This window comes from Helianthus annuus, chromosome 15, assembly GCF_002127325.2.
Source record: "Helianthus annuus cultivar XRQ/B chromosome 15, HanXRQr2.0-SUNRISE, whole genome shotgun sequence".
Lineage (NCBI taxonomy): Eukaryota > Viridiplantae > Streptophyta > Magnoliopsida > Asterales > Asteraceae > Helianthus > Helianthus annuus.
This window is the reverse complement of record NC_035447.2, coordinates 92,794,152-92,815,785: the sequence shown is the minus strand read 5'-3', so window position 1 is coordinate 92,815,785 and position 21,634 is coordinate 92,794,152. Positions and strand designations below refer to the sequence as shown.

The following is a 21,634-nucleotide window of genomic DNA, read 5'->3' as shown; positions in this document are numbered from 1 at the left end:
CTAGCAGGTTTCTCACCACGAACCTGGAGTATCTCACCTGACGAAAGCGGCACACGAACGATCTTCTCAAAACACACTACCTCTGCGCGATGCTTGGCTAACCAATCCATACCCACAATAATGTCGAAGCTTCCAAGTTGCATAGGCATGAGGTCAATGGGAAAAAGATGGTCGTTAAGGTTCAACTGGCAGTTGCGAAGAACAGAATCAAGAACAATGGGTTCACCATTCGCAACTTCGACTGTCAAAGGTTTACCTAGTTTCGTTCTAGACACGCGAAGCAAGGGCTCAAAAGACAACGACACAAAACTCTTATCGGCCCCTGAATCAAAAAGAACAGACGCAGGTTGATTATTAACAAAGAACGTACCGTTCACCACCTCGTTGTCTGCTTGCACCTCAACAGCATTCATGTTAAAAGCTCGTCCACGAGCCTGAGCTTGAACTGGGTTCGCATTTATCAACCTTGGACATTGGTTACGGTAGTGGGTCAGATCCCCACAGTTGTAACAAGAACCTGGTGGGAAGTGAGGTCGTGCTGCTTGACCTTGTTGCTGAGCAAGAGGCTGAGCAACTTGGTGAGCCGGGTTCTGAGCTGCCCGATTCTGATTGACAGGAATGCGGCATGTAGCAGCAAGATGACCAGGTCTTCCGCAGTTGGTGCATTGACGGCACTGGTGGTGTGGTTGATGATGTCCGTTACACTTATTGCACAGAGGTGCATTGCTAAAGTATGGTTTCTTGGCAAAAGGTTGCGCAGGCTGATTTTGAGCGGCTTGAGCCTGAGTAGTAACGGCATAGCTCTGGGAAGCCTTCCGCTTCCTCGAACCCTTCGAAGAACCCGCATCACTCCCCTTCTTTCTTTTACCTTTCTTGCTATCCTTCTTGTCAGACTCCTGCTTCTTACCCTTCTTGTCACCCTTCCTGTGTAACTTACCCTTTCGAATCTGCGACTCAGTCAATGTTGCAGATAGTTCGATTGCCTGACGAACAGTGGTAGGTTTACTACCGGTAACTATGTCTTGCACAAGTCAGGTAGACCATCGATGTATCTTTCGATAGCCTTATCAAGTGGGGTAACCATCGTTGGGCATAACAAACTCAACTCTTCGTACCTATCAGTATACGCCCGGTGCTCGCCACTAAACTGCTTTAGATCATCAAACTCCCTTTCCAGTGCTGTAGTTCATGACGAGGACAAAACTCACTCATCATGAGAGTCCTCAACTCAGCCCATGACTGTGCTAAAGCGACTTCAGCACCTTGATCTCTCATAACCCCATTCCACCATGTCAACGCCCTCTTCTGAAAAACACTAGAAGCAAACTCGACTTTGCGATTATCAGGACACTGAACGTGACGAAAAGTATTCTCAATGCTCTCAAACCATTGAAGGAGCCCAGTTGCCCCCTCAGTACCACTGAACTTGAGTGGTTTAGCCGAATTGAAGCTCTTGAAGTTACCAGGAGCGTTCTGATTGATGTTGGCTTGGTTAAACTGAGCAATAAGATTCGGGAATGCAGCAGCCATATGCTGTGCGATGATTTCTGCCAGTTCGGCATTTGGTAGCGGATTTTCGCGTCGAGGAGGCATGCTAAAAAGAGGAAAACACGAGAGGAAACGAGTGAGATGATTAGATGAAAAGAACGAGACGAAACAAAATCAACAAAGCAAGGATGGTGGTCATTCGTCCGTATCACAAAGCAAACAAATGACACACAGTGACTAATCAAAGTAAATGGGTCCATAAACAATGCTTAGCGAAGACATGCTCGCCTATAAGTGAACACTCACCCCAAGAGTTCCCAGGTAAGAGTGACTGGTCCGATTATGTGGATTTGTACGAACACTCTAGCCTTAGACAGAAAACCCAGGGTACAGGCATTCACCCTTCCAGTTTGCACGTGTTCACATTATTTAGAACCCAAAACTTTGACGAGATTTTGAAAACTTGGAAGGCACAAGGCCAAAAGAATCATTCAAAAACAAATGATAAAATTTCAAAATCAATTTGAAAAATCAAAAGGGTTCAAAACCATATAATAAATCACTTGAAAACAGAGGATTGTTTTTCAAAAATCGTTTTAGAAAACTGGGTTCTTGTTTTGGTGATCACCAAAGGATAGGTGAAGTGCATGTTTTAAAATCTAAACACAAGACAACTTGTGTTGGGGTCCTAGAAAGGTTATAGTCTAGGTCAAAGCAATACTAATAACCTAATTCCCTATAACCATTGGCTCTGATATCAACTCTTCTGTCACACCCCGACCACGTAAAACATCAAATCGTGGCAGAAACGTCGGGGAGTGTTGTAACAGAATTATTGTTCCATAACCAAGGTAATTAAAATAATATTTTATTCATCACCCAAGGGTGGAATTCATTGTTCAAAACAAGAACCATCATGCTACATTGTCTTAAAACTACTGAAATAAGGAGTACATAACGTAATTAAACTAAGTCTAGCTCTGTTTTATGTCACTAAGGCCCGAGTCCACCCTAGCGTGTCACGATCGTCCTATGCATTAGCTCCTGAAACACATGTGAAAATAGGTACGTCAGCATAAAAATGCCTGTGAGTAACATAGGTTTTATGAAAATAGGATTCATGACTTAGGTTTAAGAAAATGTTTAATGAAAACTTGTCATGAATCTAGTTTAAGTGTTTGCTTATAAAAATGTTTGAAAAGCGATAACAAATCAGTTAATATGTATGTATAAAAGAATGATGTATGGTTAAAAGAATAACCAAGTAAAAATAAGTTGTATGAAATAAATTGTTTTGTAAAACAAAGTCTTATGAAAATTATGTCATTTGCAAAAAAAAAAAAAAATGTATAAGTCCAAAATTGAATGATTTAAATAACGGTATGTCATGTAATACAATACAAGCACTTATATATAGGAAGTACCAGCGGCGTATCCACCATGCTTGTAGCATACTACACACATATCGTTACTTAAGTCACTTAAACAAACCACCAAAGCATATAGTCCATGTTCAAACCAATCATCAAATGTTCTTGTCTAAACCATTGTTAATGTTTAAAACCCAAAATGTAGTCATGTAGTTAAGTGTAAACAAAAGTTATGTATGGTAAGTAACAAAATGAGAATACTTAACCATAAGTAAAAAGGAACAAAACAAAGTATTTTGAATAAATCAAAAAGTTATGTTTTGCCAAGTAAAATCTTGTTTTATTGATACAAACATTTATGTGGTAAGTTAACGCATTACATTCAAGCCTTGAGACAGCAGGATAACCTTAGAGTAAAGGTTATCAAAGTAAAATGTTTTCGGATTCAGTCATTCCTTTCATCCAAACCAACCCAGGATGTCAGGAACGGGATTTGTCAAGTCCTATGGTATCATTACTTACTACCGAGCGGCGTAGCTAATGTTAATGAATGTAGTAAAGAACCGTTTATGCAAACCAAATGTCATACCAAATGTCAACAAGTTATGTGAAAACAATGTACTAAGTATGCTAAGTAAACATACAAAGAAGAAAAGTCATGTAAATCAATATGCTAGCATGCTCAGTCAACATACATAGCAGAAAATGTAATGTAAAACAATGTGCTAGTATGCTCAGTCAACATAAATAGCAGAAAACGTAATGTAAAACAATGTGCTAATATGCCAAGTAAACATATGTAGCAAAGCAACGTAATGTAAATCAATGTGCTAGCATGCTAAGTTAACATACATAGCAAAAAACGTAATGTAAAACAATGTGCTAATATGCCATGTAAACATATATAGCAAAGTAATGTAATGTAAAACAATGTGCTAATATGCCAAGTAAACATATGTAGCAAAGCAACGTAATGTAAATCAATGTGCTAGCATGCTCAGTCAACATACATAGCAAAACAATGTAATGAAATCATGTACTATAAGTGTACTAAAGAACATAGCAAGCATATGATGTGAAAACAAGAAAGCACGAAAGTAACAAGTAGGCACATGTGTTTCACCCCAAAATGTTTGGAAAACAGTAAAAGAGGGGACTATGTACTCACTTGAGATTGCTTAGAAGTCGTAGGACAACCACCAAGCAATGCTAGAAGATCACGGAATCAAACGGCACCTATATAGGTATCTACATTAATAACCGGACCTATCGGAGGATCGGGTAGTACGAGGGTTCGTAAACCAAATAAGTAGGGGAACTTATGTAACATGGTTTAACAAAGCCTACGTACTAAAACGAAACCTAACCTAAGTGCTTTTGACCCGTTACGACCCGCTTAGGTAGCTTATGCTACTTTAACGCGTCGTTCGCGTAGAATGCGTTCGGAAAGCTTAACTAGTCCTATGACAAGTAAGATATGCCTTAACATGCTTAATATTGTTGCTAAATCTGTTTAGATGTCAAAAATTAAGTTACATATGCTTAAAATGAATTTATGCGTAAAAAGGGCATTTTGGTAATTTACCTAAGGCATAAGAACTACTTGTCATACAACTACTTAAACGTCGTGACCATAAGGTATAACCTCGGAAGGTTATGGTCTCCTAAAATGTTTGGTCGGATCCTAAAGATCGACCAAATGGGTCGGGTTCGTAAGCATAAGCGATTGATTAGATCGCTTACCTTTACGACCCTAAACAAGCACAAATCTAAAAGTGACGAGCTAAACATGCTAGAACATGTTTAGTAAAGTTAGAAAACAGGTTTTGTATTAAAACAAACGGTTTTAATACCCTAGAGTAGTTTGGTTACAAAATACGCGAGAAAACGCATTTTGGCCGAAACTACGACTCGTCACTGAGCCTAGATAACGTGGTAATCAGTAGGTATAGTCGCTAGGGACTATAACCATCGTGATTACGCTCACGTTATGAAGTTCAAACGAACTTCGCATTGACCATAAACTGGTCAATGCAGAAAGTCAAACGCAGTTTGACTTTAATGCTAAAATGAACGAAAAACGCGAAAGAATACTTACAGAAGGTCCCCGCAAGATTGATTTCCGAGTATTTCTCAGGTATGAAGTGTTTATAACTCCAACTTAGATAAAATCTCAGAATCAAGTGGGTTTGAATGAAGTTGGGGTTGGGTATTTATAGGAAACATGGAACCGTTAGGATCGTTTCTTGTTCCCCAAGCGTTTAATCTCGGCCCTACACCTCATGCCCACTGAATTACAAAACCATTGGCACCCAAAACCAGCCCATAGTTTAGGAGAAACCATGTGCATAAGTGTATAACAGCTGGGAATAGCTGGAAAGCATTTCTGCTGATCTGGGAGGGGCTTACGGACCGTAAGCAACCCCATACGGTCCGTAAGGGACCTGCAGATCAGCTATGTTTTCATTTTGACAGTTTTGGCCCCTGTGCGCGCATGGTTGAGTTTTGGCACTTCAAACACCCGTCAAACCCATTTTAAGGCTCTAAAATGAAGTTAAAGTATAGGGAACTTGAAACATGCTCAAAAATATGCCGGATGTCGGTTCGTTTGGTCGTATGATTGCGTTGTTCGGTTAATTACGACGGAAGTCGTAACGGACGCAAAAATGGTCCAAATTGCGCGACGAATGGATTTTCCTCATGCCAAACATTAAAACATAATATTTTAATGATTACATAAATTTTTGGATGTCCGGATGTATTCAGAACGTAAATTATGCGCGAAAATGCAAACTTACGCACTTTTTGACACTTTTAGTCCCTGAATGACCCAGAAGTTTATTTTAGCACACCGAACCCCTCAAAGCCTATTTCTAAGCTATGTAAAGGATATTTAGGGTGTGTTTAACTTATGGGCATGTTCCGGAACGTTCGTTACAGTTCAGATTGGCATACTTTCGCAGTTTGTCAATTTTAGTCCCTGTAAGCGAATTAACTAGATTTTGTCATACCAAAGCCTTCGAAACTTATTTCTAAGTTATGTAAAGGTTATTTAAGGTATGTTAAGCATAAATTGATGTTCCGGAGTATTTGTCGCGTTAAACTGCTTGCGTTTTCGCACCAGTTTGCGTATAATTCTCCAGAAAGCGATATAGAGTTTGAAATCGAATAAAAGTCAAAACATGAAAAACATCAAACACAAATAAAAAACATTGGGATCAAATAACTTTATTTCATTGATAACTGAACTGTTTACAATGATTATAAGCACAGATGTCACAGTCTCCCCTACTTGTGGAAATTTCGTCCCGAAATTTGTTTAGAGGAAACTCGTGGGAAAAGATGTGGATACTTCGCCTTCATTTGATCTTCACGTTCCCAAGTAAACTCAGGTCCACGTTTAGATTCCCAGCGAACTTTAACCAACGGAATGCGCTTGCGTTTAAGCCATGTGACTTCACGATCCATAATTTCCACAGGTTTCTCAACAAAATGTAGTGTTTTATCAACACGAATTTCGTCAAGTGGTATGTGGAGGTTCTCATCAGCTAAACACTTTTTGAGATTGGATACGTGGAAGATAGGATGAACATTTCCAAGTTCGGGAGGTAATGCAAGTCTGTAGGCTACCTTGCCCATTCTTTCGACGATCTTGAATGGTCCAACATATCTAGGTGCAAGTTTTCCTTTCTTTCCAAATCTGATCACACCTTTCCAAGGTGAGACCTTAAGTAATACACGATCACCGACTTGGAATTCTAAGGGCTTGCGTCGTCGGTCCGCGTAACTCTTTTGACGGCTTCGAGCTGCCTGTAAGTTATCGCGAACTTTCTTAACCTTGTCAGTTGTCTTTAGAATGAGGTCAGGTCCAGTAAGCTGAGCCTCACCTATTTCATTCCAGCAGACTGGTGAACGACATTTTCGACCATAGAGAGCCTCAAAAGGAGCCATGTTGATGCTGGAGTGATAACTATTGTTGTAGGAGAATTCAATCAATGGAAGATGTGAATCCCAACTACCACCAAAATCGATCACACAAGCTCTAAGCATATCCTCCAAAGTCTGGATTGTTCTTTCAGTTTGGCCATCTGTTTGTGGATGATAAGCTGTGCTCAGATTGAGTTGGGTCCCCATAGCAGATTGCATGGTTCTCCAAAAACGAGAAGAGAAGCGAGCATCCCTATCAGAAATAATGTTCAAAGGAACACCATGTCGAGATACAATTTCATCCACGTAGATTTTGGCCATATCTTCAGCAGATAGATTCTCACGGATCGGCAGGAAATGCGCTGACTTTGTAAGACGATCAACAACTACCCAGATGGCATCATGACCTTTCTTAGTGCGCGGAAGTTTGGTAATGAGATCCATAGCAATGTTTTCCCATTTCCAAACTGGGATCTCAGGTTGCTCCAAAAGACCAGAAGGATGCTGGTGTTCAGCCTTAACCTTGAGACAAGTAAGGCATTTTGAAACGTATAAGGCAATGTCTTTCTTCATACCAGGCCACCAATACTGAGTACGAAGATCCTTATACATTTTATCTGAGCCAGGATGAATAGAATAACGAGACTTATGGGCCTCATCCATAAGCAGAGTGTGAAGATCATCTTGGCTTGAGACCCACAAACGGTCCATGAAATAATACGATCCATCTTCCTTTAGCACAAGATCAGGCTTAATGTGATAGGGTAATTCCTTACCCATCAAATCTTGTGAAACACAAGCATGTTGAGCCTGAGAAATGCGTGCTTGGATATCAGATTGTGCTCGAATAGCAGATTGAACACTAACACAATGAAGCACAGTACGCTCCTTACGACTTAATGCGTCAGCCACGACATTCGCTTTACCAGGATGGTAGCGAATTTCGCAATCATAGTCGTTTAGGAGTTCGATCGTCTTTGCCTCATGTTGAGTTCTTTCTGGTTAAAGATATGCTGAAGACTTTTGTGGTCAGTGAAAACCACGCATTTTGTACCGTATAAATAGTGTCTCCAGATTTTGAGAGCGAAGACAACTGCACCTATCTCAAGATCATGAGTGGTGTAGTTTCTCTCATGTACCTTCAATTGCCTTGATGCATAGGCTATGACTTTGTTCCTTTGCATCAGAACACAGCCAAGACCCAATTTCGATGCATCACAGTAAACAACAAAATCATCATTGCCCTCAGGCAAAGTCAGAATAGGTGCATTACAAAGCTTCTGCTTCAAGGTCTGAAACGCTTCTTCTTGTTTGGAACCCCATTCAAAGGGTTTATTCTTCTGAGTTAGAGCAGTTAGAGGAACTGCAATCTTCGAGAAGTTCTCGATGAAGCGGCGGTAATATCCCGCAAGACCAATCCTTAATCGCACTGATCTTGGAGGGATCTACATGAATACCTTGTTCGTTGACAATATGTCCTAAAAATTGAACTTCCTTAAGCCAAATTCACACTTGGAGAATTTGGCAAAAAGTTGCTCTTTCTTTAGGAGTTCCAAAGTAAGACGAAGATGTTGCTCGTGATCAGCTCGCGTCTTAGAATAAATCAAGATGTCATCAATGAAAACGATGATGAACTTATCCAAATAAGGCTTGCAGACCCTATTCATTAAGTCCATGAAAACAGCAGGAGCATTGGTCAAACCGAATGGCATGACTGTGAACTCATAACGCCCATATCGAGTGCGGAATGCTGTTTTGGGAATATCCTCTTCATGCACACGAAGTTGATGATACCCTGAACGAAGGTCGATCTTCGAAAAGCAAGTAGCACCCTGTAACTGGTCAAAGAGATCATCAATGCGAGGTAGGGGATATCGATTCTTGATGGTAAGCTTATTCAGCTCACGATAATCGATACACATTCTGAAGGATCCATCCTTCTTCTTGACAAAAAGAACGGGAGCACCCCAAGGTGAAAAGCTAGGACGGATAAAACCTTTGTCAGAAAGCTCCTGAAGCTGCTTAGACAACTCTTGCATCTCAAACGGTGCAAGACGATATGGAGCTCTGGCAATAGGATTTGCACCAGGTACAAGATCAATACGGAACTCGACTTGGCGTGCTGGAGGTAGACCAGGTAACTCTTCAGGAAACAGCTCCGGATAATCCCGAACAACAGGAATATCTTGCATAGTCTTACCTTGGTCTTTATCTGCTGTAACATGTGCCAAGAAGGCCACATAGTTCTTTCGCAGATACTTCCGAGCTTGAAAACAAGACATGAGCTTGAGGCTACTAGCAGGTTTCTCACCACGAACCTGGAGTATCTCACCTGACGAAAGCGGCACACGAACGATCTTCTCAAAACACACTACCTCTGCGCGATGCTTGGCTAACCAATCCATACCCACAATAATGTCGAAGCTTCCAAGTTGCATTGGCGTGAGGTCAATGGGAAAAAGATGGTCGTTAAGGTTCAACTGGCAGTTGCGAAGAACAGAATCAAGAACAATGGGTTCACCATTCGCAACTTCGACTGTCAAAGGTTTACCTAGTTTCGTTCTAGACACGCGAAGCAAGGGCTCAAAAGACAACGACACAAAACTCTTATCGGCCCCTGAATCAAAAAGAACAGACATTCGCAACTTCGACTGTCAAAGGTTTACCTAGTCAAAGGATCACAGATACTTATTTGTTGTTTACATCAACTAACATTTGTATCCGTGTTTTAAACTTGTATTAGCAGGTGCATAACGACTTGAACTCCTATCACACATTCTCCTCTCCCCCACTCCTTCTCTCTCTTTCTTCACCCATTACCACCACCTTCCACCACCAACTCCACCTCCCACCACTACCCTTCAGCCGTCGCCATAACTTCCCACAACCAACCTTCAGCCGCCACATCCCATCTCCCACCACCACCAACACCCAACCACCACCGCCTCCATTGCTCAAATCTGAACCACCGCCACCACGACCACAAATTTACATGCTCAGTTTGCACCCTTCTATAACCATACACAACAAATGCAAAACATAAATTCAAACAATCATGAATCGAAATCATAAACAAATCTCACAATTTTCACAAGTAGATTCAGAACATCAAATCAAGTATAGAACAAGAGCAAATAACCTGAAACCTGCATATATAATAATCATTCTCAAATATCTTTTGCATCGAATCAATCGGCTTCCGAACCGGATTCCTAGGGCTAAAAACAACACTCATATTCACCAACGCCTTAATCCGATCAGGCCGCAACAAACAGCCGTTCCAAGCGATACTCGCTCCCCAATCCTACACCACAAGGAACGCCTGATCGAGCCCTAGCGCATCAAGGAGGCACACGAGGTCATCGGCGCTGCTTTAGTCATGATTGATGCCCGACTTGGATCATACTAGTATAGAACAACTGCATGAAAACGAACAAATAAAGAGAAGGAAAAAAACGTAGATTGTGATCAAAATTTAGATGGGGTTTTTTTATTTAATAATGAAACATGGAAATAAGCTTATAATATACCATTACATCAAACCCTATTTATATAAAACCACCCTAACATATTTGGACTCAAACATCAACTTAAATTAACTCCATAATTACCCTAACTATAAAATATATTGTGATAAGATTAATCCAAACTATAAAATAAAATGTGATAAGATTAATCAAACAGCGATTCCATTTAACGAGAATTTGAGTTTAATTTATATTTGTTTTTAGCCATTTAATTTTCTTGACAATCTCGATGTCACTGTTTAATTTGAGTTTAATTTATATTTGTTTTTAGCCATTTAATTTGCTTGATAATCTTGATGTCACTGTTTACTTTAGAACCTTCTTTTGTAGAATTTGAAGGACACTATAATGGGGCACTAGGTTGGTGATGTATTCACGTTCAATGCTACATATATTCAATTTAGCTTTATTTTGTTTCATTTAAACCTGTAATATCAGCCATAACTTCATTAAACTTTATTTTCGCTTTAGTTGACATTGTATTTTGTGAGTTTTAATAAAATACAGGACCTTTCACTTTGGTTTCTCCTAACAAACCAAGTAAACTTGAACATCTTGTTAAGCATACCTCTTTAGTACTTGTTACTGTAACGTGTCTCATTGTTGCATGCTCTTATATACAAACATAATAAATAGACAATTTTATATAACTCATTGCTATTGAGGAATTATTTTATTACCTTGATGAAGCATGGGGTTCAACAATACATAATCTTTCAACGTGGTCGGATCTAAAGTAAGTAGTATTACCAATAGTGACATTTAAAGATGGAAAACCAACATTTTAGGCAACTCATTAACTAATCGCGTATTTTCGTTGTTCATGACATTGTCAACACTAACTATGCAACATTTACTATGCATGAGGATGCATCATCTTGAATCTTTTGTTATTATCCAATTCTCAAATATCTTGAATGATGAAATTATACAACTTTTTTGCTTTTCATTTACCTTTTATAATAGTTCATTGATGTGTTTCTAAAAGCAAATTGTATTTGTATGAGTTTTGTTTACATTGTCATTGTTTTAACAAGTCGTTTTAATTGTACCATTATGTTGTACTTATTGGGCATCAGGTTTCAAAGGTTTAATGGGTGCTAAATGATGAAAACGAAGCGTAAACGCAAGAAATCGAGGTGCACAGGTCAAGCAAGTTGCCAAAATCAAAATTCTAGAAAGTGTCTCCCCGCACCACGCGGGGTGTCCAAATTGTGTGCCCAGGTTTTGCGAGCCGCCGCTCCACGCGATGGAAGGAGAGGACTCCCCCGCGACACACGAGGAGAGCTGAATCGGGATTTGCTTATGTTAGCCGAATTCACGTTTTGCCATTATTATTCAATTTCCAACCGATTTGAACAAACCAGAGCGAAGCAAAAGTCGATTTAAGACATCTACTAGATCAGCTACTTGATAATCTTCATATTTGTAGTGTCTGTTAGCTTCTATAACTATACAATGAGAATTGTGAAAACCCCAATAATTTTAAGTTTGCGTAAGAACTCAAAACGTTTGAGCGACTCTTGTAAACCCTAACAGGGCAGTAAATACAAACACTAAGGACATACAACTACATCAACAAGAATTTACACCAATTTGTCCAACAAATAGAGTTCAACCTAGATCTATTTTTCAATGATAAAAGCAACAAGGTGCCCAATAGATATAAACCTATACTACTTTTTTTATTTTACAGATATGATAGATTGTTTATGTAAAAGTGACCAAAGCAAGAGTAATGAACAAGGGAAGTTGTTGAATGTTTAAAATTAAACATCAGAACAAAATCCAGAAGTGTGAATCATCCCACATTAAAAAAAATAAAGCAAGGTGGCAATTAGGCAGCCTACCCAATTTCTTCTAGGAAAATGTTGTCCTTAAAAGTGTCTCCTCTGCATAGTTTCCTTGGAATACCATACTTCTACAAAGTTACTCTTGCCCTCATCAATTATTCCATATACCTACTTTGACACGTTATGATTTAGTTATTGCTAAATATAGGCACAAAGTTTTCTTCACGTGGTTTCAACATTCTATTCTATAACGTCTATTGGAAGATTTCCAAAAAAATGGTAGGTTATTTTAATAAAAAAGATAAATTGAATGCTTATTTATTGACACAATTTTTAATATGCAGACAATTTGTTAAATTGAGGTCACATGAGTTTCTTTTTAAAACATAGAACAAAAAAGAAAAGAAAAAAAAATGGAACCCGGCTAGTTGCTCTTGCAACAACGTCGTCCCTCAATCCCATCCTTGACCATCCTTGTAGCTCAGATGAGTATCCCCCAAACTCCATTGATCTCTCACCTTTCTCGCATTCCCTCAAGTGATAAGATCTAAAATTAGTGTATGGCCGAAAAGTTGGTTACAATAAATGATGTTTTGAAAAGAAGTTGGTTACAATAAATGATGTTTTGAAAAGTTGGCAACATGTTTTGGTGCCAAGGCAAATACACTACTAGAAAAATTGAGTATCACTGACACAATATCAACGAATGTCCAAATGTACGCTTGTAATTTCCAACAGATCAATTGATCCAACAAATTAAAAACTAATAAAAGAAAAAATCTCTCAATAATCTCTCATGGTCGGATAACTCGTCAGCAATTTCTTTGCTCACACCATAATTCTAGACAAAATATCAGTGACACCTACATAAACTACCTTCACCGAGTTACTTTGGTAGGATAAGTCAATGGAAGAAAAACGTTATATATAGCTGGTTCATTAGATTATTATTTGACTTTCCTAAAAATGTATTTACTATGTTGGATGATTTTAGAATACCAAATAAAGTATATAATACATCAACTCTAAAAACACTATTTAAGCGTCAAACCCTAGACACGTATTCTCGAACTTGAGGGTTCTAACTGTCATTATTCATTTTTTATGGACCATAATATGTAATATGAAAGAATTTGGTATATATTGAAACTTTCTAAATATATAACCCACACTTAATCCACAAGACCTACAAAACCAATACAACCCTTCCTACGCCCTGTCCCCATCCCACTTTTTCCCAGGAAAAATACCAAAGAGATGGGATCAGAAACCATGGAAAGTTTGTGGAGAAGAGTTTGAAGATATGCTGCCAAAAATGACAGAAAAGTTGCTAGGTGAAGTTCTAATAAAAGAGTCATGCAATGGCTTTAACTTGTTGATGAATTAAGACAAAGGTGTGATTACTTTTGAAAGCTTGAAGTGTAACTAGTCATTGCTTAGGTTGCAAGATTTTACGAGACGATGAATTAGTGAGCATGTTAAAAGAAGGGGATTATGATGGTGATGGCGCCTTCAAGCCAATGGAGTTTTGTGTGTTGATGTTCAGATTAAGTCCAGTCCGGAGTTGATGATATATGGAATCCGAGGCTCTACTTGATCATGCTTTGCAACAAGAATTTGACTCCAACTATATTTTTTTTGACACGGAATGATTTTTACTTGATCTTTTATTATGTGTGAATATTTTTATAACCAAGCTATAATTGGCACATGGTTTTTATAAAGGCTGACATTTGAAATTTCGGTATCTAAAGTATGATGGCTCAGATTAGTATGACTGGTAAAAAGTAGCATGAAAATGATCTTCAAATACTGAGATCAGTCGCAATCTGGATAATCAATAGAACGTGAAAACAATAGTACATTACTAGTGATTAGTGGCAAATTGATCGAATGATCAACGGGTAAGTTACTATTAAGCAGTAAAACTAGTGTGACACTTTTTTTACAACTAATGAAGTTTCTAAAGAGGTTTTTCCTTATTACAATTGTTAATTGTCAAACAATTATAACCGTCAACTATTATACTATTTATTATGAGCTGCAATGTTTCAATGGAAATCTTTGATATGTTTGTAACAATATAAAATACATGTTCTTTGCAAAACTTTATGTCTAATCCGATTATATATTTTGTACACTATAAATAGTTTAAATTGATATTGATATAAACCTTCATTTACTCCCATATTTAATATTTACTTTTTATTGAAGTACAAACTAATACTTGATTTATTGTGATCTCTCTATGCTTTAACTTGTCATGCTACCCATATGTTTTGTTTAGAGCTGGAATTCTAAATTTCTGGTTGTTTATTTATATAATGAATCTAAGTCCAGTTCTTTGAGTTTTACAGGAACAAATAAATATACTTTTTATTTCCTATGAACAAAAAATATATATTGATATAATGATATTTGGATTCATTGAATAGTTTCTAGTATCTTAAACTAAAAGTTCCGAATTGAAAATACTTTATTTGAATATCAAAATAATAAATAATAAAACATACAGAAATATCAAATTGCAACAACATTAAATTTCCCAAGAGATCTAATAAGCAGAATGACAAACAAAAATTAAAATTCCAACAAAACCAATGTCAAGAAAGAAAAAAGAAAACAAATAAGCAATAACAATTCCAAGCAAACCAGTTTCTATCATTCGAACCCTCAGACAAGAAGAGATGTTAACCTATTTCTTCGGAACGTATGCATCAGACCACGAAAAAGTGGGGTCATCAGGAAATGGGTTCATCATGTTGACCCCTGGAACTGGATCCAAACCATGCTCCACATGATCACTAGTCCAGTCAGGCGGGTACCAACCAGTGTTTTCCATCACTGGTACATGGCAATCCACATTTGTTCCTGCAGCCGCCATAAGGCTAGCAGTGTTGCTACAACCCATAACTTCCTTCGGTTCTGGTAGTTGCAACTGTGATGCAAGGGCATCACTTTTGAGAACCTTTATCCTCTCCTCAATTTCTGGGAGTTTATGACCAGCGAATGACCCAAGATTATTCAAATCTTTTGAGTTCAAGCCAGCAAGTGAGACTTTACCACTCAAGCATTCTGACATCAAGTTAGCCTTCACAAAATCCTGGGTCGTCACGATCTGCTTCTTGATCTGACCGTCGACCTTGCTCATCCTTTCTTTAATGTAGCTCTCCTGGTTGGACATAAACTTGTTCCTCTCCATGGGTAACTTCGTAAGGAACGAGTTCAACACATTTTGGAAAGCAGTGTTGTCTTCGGGCCACACCTCGAGTCCAGGTTCGTATGAGCTATAAATGACGGCGCATGCCTCTATGCCGCATAGGGTGGACAGCTCCTTCAGCTTGTTCTTCAGGCATTCCTTTCTTTTCATGTAGGAGCTTTTCCTTGCCTTCTGGTTTTCTATGAAAGCAAGCTTCACTTTGCTCCTAGGCATGGTAAGGACTAATGGATTATGCCAAAATGTAATTGTAGCAGCTTGTGAGTGGCTTTCAGTTGGTTCTTATGTTGATTCTTATAGGAAACAAGTTCGTTAAATCATTAATATAATATCTTTTGCTTTTAATGACCTTGTATGATAGAAATTAAATTTAAAGATATAATCAAAAGTAGATGATTGACTAAAATTAATTTTAAGATTATATCAGAAAAGGAAAAAACAAGCATTTAAACGCCTTTTGATGGAAAAGAATAAAGTTGAACAAAATTTCAACCTTTTTTTTTTGAACGGCCAACGAATCCTCCAAATGGGCTACTGGCGAAATTCACCACATCGGGATACACTCGCCTTCCGAACCGGGGAAAACCCCCACCTAGGGCCGAAGCCCGTGAACACTCGCCCGAAGGCACGACAATGCGGTGAGGTAAAACCCGCTCAGTTCAAGGATCGAACTAGCGATCAACCTTTTATTTTGCAATGTTAATGGAATGGATATACTTTCTTGCATTAATGAGTAAAGTTTACGTCCAAGATACTTAAATACGACCTATGTTATAATTAAACAAAATAAAAAGAGTAAGTAGTTGCATACCCATTCACATGCTTCATAACGTTAAACCTTACTATTCATATGAACTTTTTTTAGTATTAATAATATATTATATATTATGAACTCTTTAGAGGTGTTGCTCGATGACTAGAATATTAAAATATGGTTTAATTGATGTCTTTTACATGCCATGTGGGTTCAAAATATCATATCCCTGCTTTACTACAAATAATAGTGATGTTAACACTGTAATGTAACCACTTTTACTAGAAAAGAGAAAAGAACGGTTCTATTAGCGTCACAAATAACTTAAATGCAATAGACCTGGTTTGTTACAAGCTAGGCAAACTTGCTCGATTTGTTCATTGTTCATTGAACATAATGTCATGTCCATTTACATTAAAAACGGATCTTCATTTGTCAAGACAAAATTAATGTTGATTTTTCTCTTTTGTACATATATTGGCACATTTAATTTGTATATATCTTATGTGATGTTAAGTATTTCATATTCGATGTATTTGTTTATTTTATACCCATTGATACTAAATACAAACCCATATATAGAAAGATTGTTTAATACATAATCACGTATACTACGAATTAACTGTTATGGACGATTATGCATTTTTTTGTTAAAATTTAAATCAAAACTAACTGTACAATATTAAATAATTTTTTACGTCCTTCATCTATCCTCCCTCCCTCATCTTACTAATGACATGCATACATAGATCAATGTGGTCCTGGGTATGCCCTAATAGGCTAGGTTAGGTAAGACCTTAACATCATGCACAAGGGGAATCTATAATTTTTGGTAATCAACCTAGACTATACACTATTTCTTTCAACTGATAAATAGATTGAATCATTCTTAGATACACTTTTAAATTAAAAGTTTTAACTCCTTAGGGGTTTGGTTTACTCTGTAAATCATGAACCGCCTTTCAAAAATTATGTAGATCAAAGTTTTAACGTAATCCATCTTAATTTCACGCTGTATATATTGTCATGTTTTCTTATAACTTACTTTAATATTAAAACTTATATAAATAAATAAATGCGATGCGTTTAAAAAATTATTTAGCAGACATAACTAGTGTTTAACTAGTGATTTTACATAATATTCGCTCCATATTGTGCGCATATATTGTTGGTGCATCGTTTTGTGTCTGTAACTTGTTCTTTATTAAGCGTCGTAATTTTAGGTCTTTTAATTATCGAGTCTGTAATGTCGGTCAGTCGACCAAGTTGGATATCCTCCTATTCTACTTAGGTCCGACAATTTGTCTCGTTGTTTTGTAATGTTTAAAGACTGATGCATGTTGCATATGTTAAGTAGATTATGTTTGTGTGTGTTTATACATGTCATCAGTTTGTGCAGCCTTCGACGAAAGACTATCTTTCGTTGAACTCTTGTATGACGAAAAACCTTTATGGTCACAACTCTATGTTTCGTCGTGATTGCTTCGTCGACCTTGGTATTTCGTCAGGCCCACTTTGTGTTTCGTCAACACTGGGCTGGGCTGGGCTGCCAATATAAACACCATTTGGTTTCAGTGTGAAACTATGAGAGCATACCCTACTGTGAAGTTTACTGTCAAACATTGTGTGTATGTGTTTGATGATTGTTCTCATCCTTTTAATCAATAGATTGTGAATCGTTGGTTACTTCGTGTTCCTGTTATATTTCTGTGTTTGGTTTGGCATCGTCACGGGGATTCCGCACTCGTGATCGTGTTTGTTATAAACAAGTGATTTGGTTTCGTGATCGATCCTCCGAAAACGGACTTACAAGTGGTATCAGAGAGCATTGGCTCTTATCTTTGTTTAAAACCAAACATAGTTGTGATTTTATCAAGTGTTTAAAGTGTTTGTTTGTGATTTTCTGAAAACTTGTGTTCTTGAAAAACCTCATAATTTTCTGGAAAAAAGGACTCTTAAAATCTATTTAGATCTTGATATTTGCTAAAGTTTTATAAAAAACCTTTGTTATATTACTTGTTCATGTGATAAAACCGGGTTTTCTTTGAAAGTTTAAGCAAATTTGTGATTCGGAAAATTTCTCCAGTGAAAAAAACTTGGCCGGAAAGTTCAAATCTTCATCAGTGTTCTTCAAGTGTTCTTCAAACCTTCATAGTGTTCTTGAATTTTAAAATTAAAAAAAAATTGATAAAGTGATTAAAGAATTGGACACCATGCTGGGTTGGTACAGCAAGGTGTGTTGTTAGGTGAACGTGGGTGTTTTGACTAAAAAGATAAGATTTACAAAATCTCACCAACTCTCTGTCTGTGTCTCTGTGACCATATCTTGATGAAAAAAACCAAGCGACGAATCATCCTGTATTTCGTCAAAGGTAACTATGACGAAAGACCTAGTGTTTCGTCAAAGGTAACTTCGACGAATTACCTTGTGTTTCGTCAAAGGGCTGTTGACGAAAAACTTGTTTTTTCGTGGCAAGAGTTTTTGACGAAAAACCATTTTTCATCAAACTTGGTTTTTCGCCAAATACCTAGTGTTTCGTCGAGACACTTGTCAATATTTTTCACAGAAGGTTTGCAAAAGTAGTTTAACTGTTTCATTTCAAGTGTGTGACTAGGTATTCTCTTTCATACATCAAGCATGAGTAGTACTAGTCCATGGGATTGGAGCACGGACCCAAGACCAGGTGAAGATCAGACCTCCGCAACCGTTTGGTTAAGGAATGTTATGCCACAACAATCTATTAGTGCAAGTCAATGGGCATTGGTGACGAACCAGAATCAAAGCATTCAGAACTGTTGTTAAGTGGGAGTGAAACGGGTAGCAATAATCGCCCGCCAAAGCTTAATCATATGAATGACTATCCGACTTGGAAAGGTCATTTCCACACTTATGTTCTAGGGCAAAACACCGAGTTATGGACGTGCTTCATATTGCCATATAACACAGCTCTTGAAGAAGCAAGATCAAATGCGACAACCTTTGCAAATATGCAAGAAGCCGACAAAAAGGCATATGATCTGGAGAAGAAGGCGTTTTCTATTCTCACACAAGCACTCCACAAAGACATTTATCATCAATTCGGTTATTGTACTAGCACAAATGCCTTATGGGATGCCTTGGTAGCAAGAGGAGAAAGGAATACGACTACAAGAAAAACACGCCATGATTTGTTGAAGAAGGAATTTGAAGCATTTCAATTCATGGATAACAAAACACTAAATGATATGACAACTCATTTTTATCATTTATTAGTGAAATGTATTCTTATGGTGTTACTGCAACACAACAGGAAATGGTTGCAAGGTTTGCTGATGGTCTACCCCTAAAGTGGAGTTCATTCATTGAATTGTTAAAGCATACAGGTACTTTAGATACTGTCAGTATCTATGAATTCATTCAGAAATTGGAGCACAAGAATGATGAAGAAATCCGGAAAGCTAAACGGATTCCAGTTCCTCAAAATACTGAAATGTACCTCGGAGGTTTTAATCCTGCAGCCCGTTCCAGTTCCGTTCAGCAACCAAAACTACAAAGGGCGTTTGTGTCCAATACAAGCTCGTTTCCCTTTCCCCAGTCAGCTCCTCCTCCGGTTTTCGATCCAAGTGCCTATCTTCCGCCAGCGCATGTTATTGCTCAAGCTCACGCTTTTTCAAAACCTCAATTCGATGCGAGTGCCTGGCTACCTAAACCCCAACCTCCACCTCAAGTTTCCACTACTCAACCTCAATTTGATCCAAGTGCTTATATTCCGCCCCCACCACAAGCCCAACCACAACAACAGCAAGCATGTTACAGTAACAACCCTCCACCCCAAAACCCCAACACAGTCAGAGTTGATACTTCAAACCTTTCAAAAGTGAGCATAGAAGTGGCAAAGGAACATATGGAACTTATCAATACAATGGTTAGTGCCTATTGTGGATTGGTCGCAGGTCAAACTGGAAACATCAATATGACCAATGAAGATTATCAACAGATAGACTATGATGAAATGGAATTAATGGACATCAAGTGGGCGTTTGCAAGTGCTATTAGAAGGGCCAAGGATTTCATGAGCGAACTGGAAGAACTACCTTGGAAGGCAAAAAGGATACGAAGTACGGTTTTGATAAGGATGCGGTTACGTGTTTCAACCGCGGTGAAAAGGGTTACTTCAAACGTGAGTGCACTCGACCGAGCAAACAAGGCAATGAAAATCCCTTCTGAAATCAGACGAGTACTTCCAACACAAATCAAGAAAACCATGAAAGAAGGATAGTAGCTGTGAACAACACGACCAACCAAACCCAGGCTGGACCTTCAAACACCAACCGAGCATTAGTAGTTCAAGCTGATTAAGGATGTAACTAGTCAGTACAGTTTGGAGATGGTGATCAAGAAGGAGGAGGAACCACATGTTATGCAAAGATCATCAATCACATCAAGCATGTTCACAAAGAAGAGTTCTCTAAAAGTGATGATAGCTCGGGTTATAGCGGTAGTTCGGATGAAGAGAGCTCGAATGCGGGAGGTTATAATTCTGAATCTGATGTGAAGGAAGAGGTGAATTCTGATCTTGATGATTTATTAAAGGAAGCTGAGGAGTTAAAGTGTCAGAAATCTATTCTAATCAAGAAGGCGGCTGTCGCATCAAAGGAAATGGAGAAATTCTTCTCTGAAGATGGATCTTTTTCTTATCAGACTGCCTTTATGGCAAATGTCTCAGCCTCGACGAGTCAGGTAAATTCCGACACTCCTACTCCTAGTGTATGTAATATGTGTGCAGATTTGAAAGTGGAATCCAAAAAGGTTCATAGTCATATTCAAAGTTTGGTTATTGAGCTGTCTAAATGCAAAGAGGCAAACATGGCTTTAGCTCAAAATGAAAAGGATTTCAAAGAAGTAATCGAAACTCTAAAGAAAAGTGTTTCCGAATTGACAAAAATTGTTTTTAACAAAAAAAATTGGTATTAATAACTACATTAACGTCATTGAGGAAACAAAGAAAGAGCTAGCCGTGGCAAAATGCGAGCATGATGCAATCAAGCTCAAATTGGATAGTTATTCTAACTCCCGATATGTGCTGGATCACATCATAGACGCTCAACAGCTGAAAGGGAACAAGAAAGGCGTTAGGTATAAGTCGTGTCCGCCTCCTTTGAGACATAACTATAATAAAATTCCCGATGAAGAGGAAATGCCTCTTTTTGAACCAAGTGTGCCTCTCGATTATCAGGAAGTTACTACAGGATTAGGGTTCAAATCAGACAGTTCCCCGAGTACCTCATCTGAAGAAACAGAAACTTCAAAGTCTACGAATCAAAGTGCTCCAATTATTGAGGACTATGATTCGTCTGATGATGAATCAGATGTGAGTGAACAGGATGAATCACTTGATAAGATGAAAGGAGTAGAAATTCCAATTGAGAATCATATTCTTTGTGATCCTCCTACTCCTGCTGTGCAACCTGTTGCCAAGCAAGTGATAGATCCTGTCAAGGATGTCAAGGAATCTGTGTCTGGCGTTAAGAGTAATAATATGTTGTATACTTTGGTCAGTGATGCTAAAATTTATTCA

General features: G+C 38.1%; 1 protein-coding gene across 1 annotated transcript; it reads right to left on the bottom strand.

Moving 5' to 3' along the window:
- Positions 1–14,800: 14,800 nt before the first annotated feature.
- Positions 14,801–15,538, bottom strand: LOC110881844 (agamous-like MADS-box protein AGL80). Its single transcript, XM_022129991.1, has one exon. It carries the CDS (start codon positions 15,536–15,538, stop codon positions 14,801–14,803), a length of 738 nt encoding a protein of 245 aa, XP_021985683.1.
- Positions 15,539–21,634: the final 6,096 nt, after the last annotated feature.

What these genes read in the sequence shown, in the direction of transcription:
- LOC110881844 (XM_022129991.1), bottom strand. Translation starts at nt 15,538, where the DNA reads ATGCCTAGGAGCAAAGTGAAGCTTGCTTTCATAGAAAACCAGAAGGCA.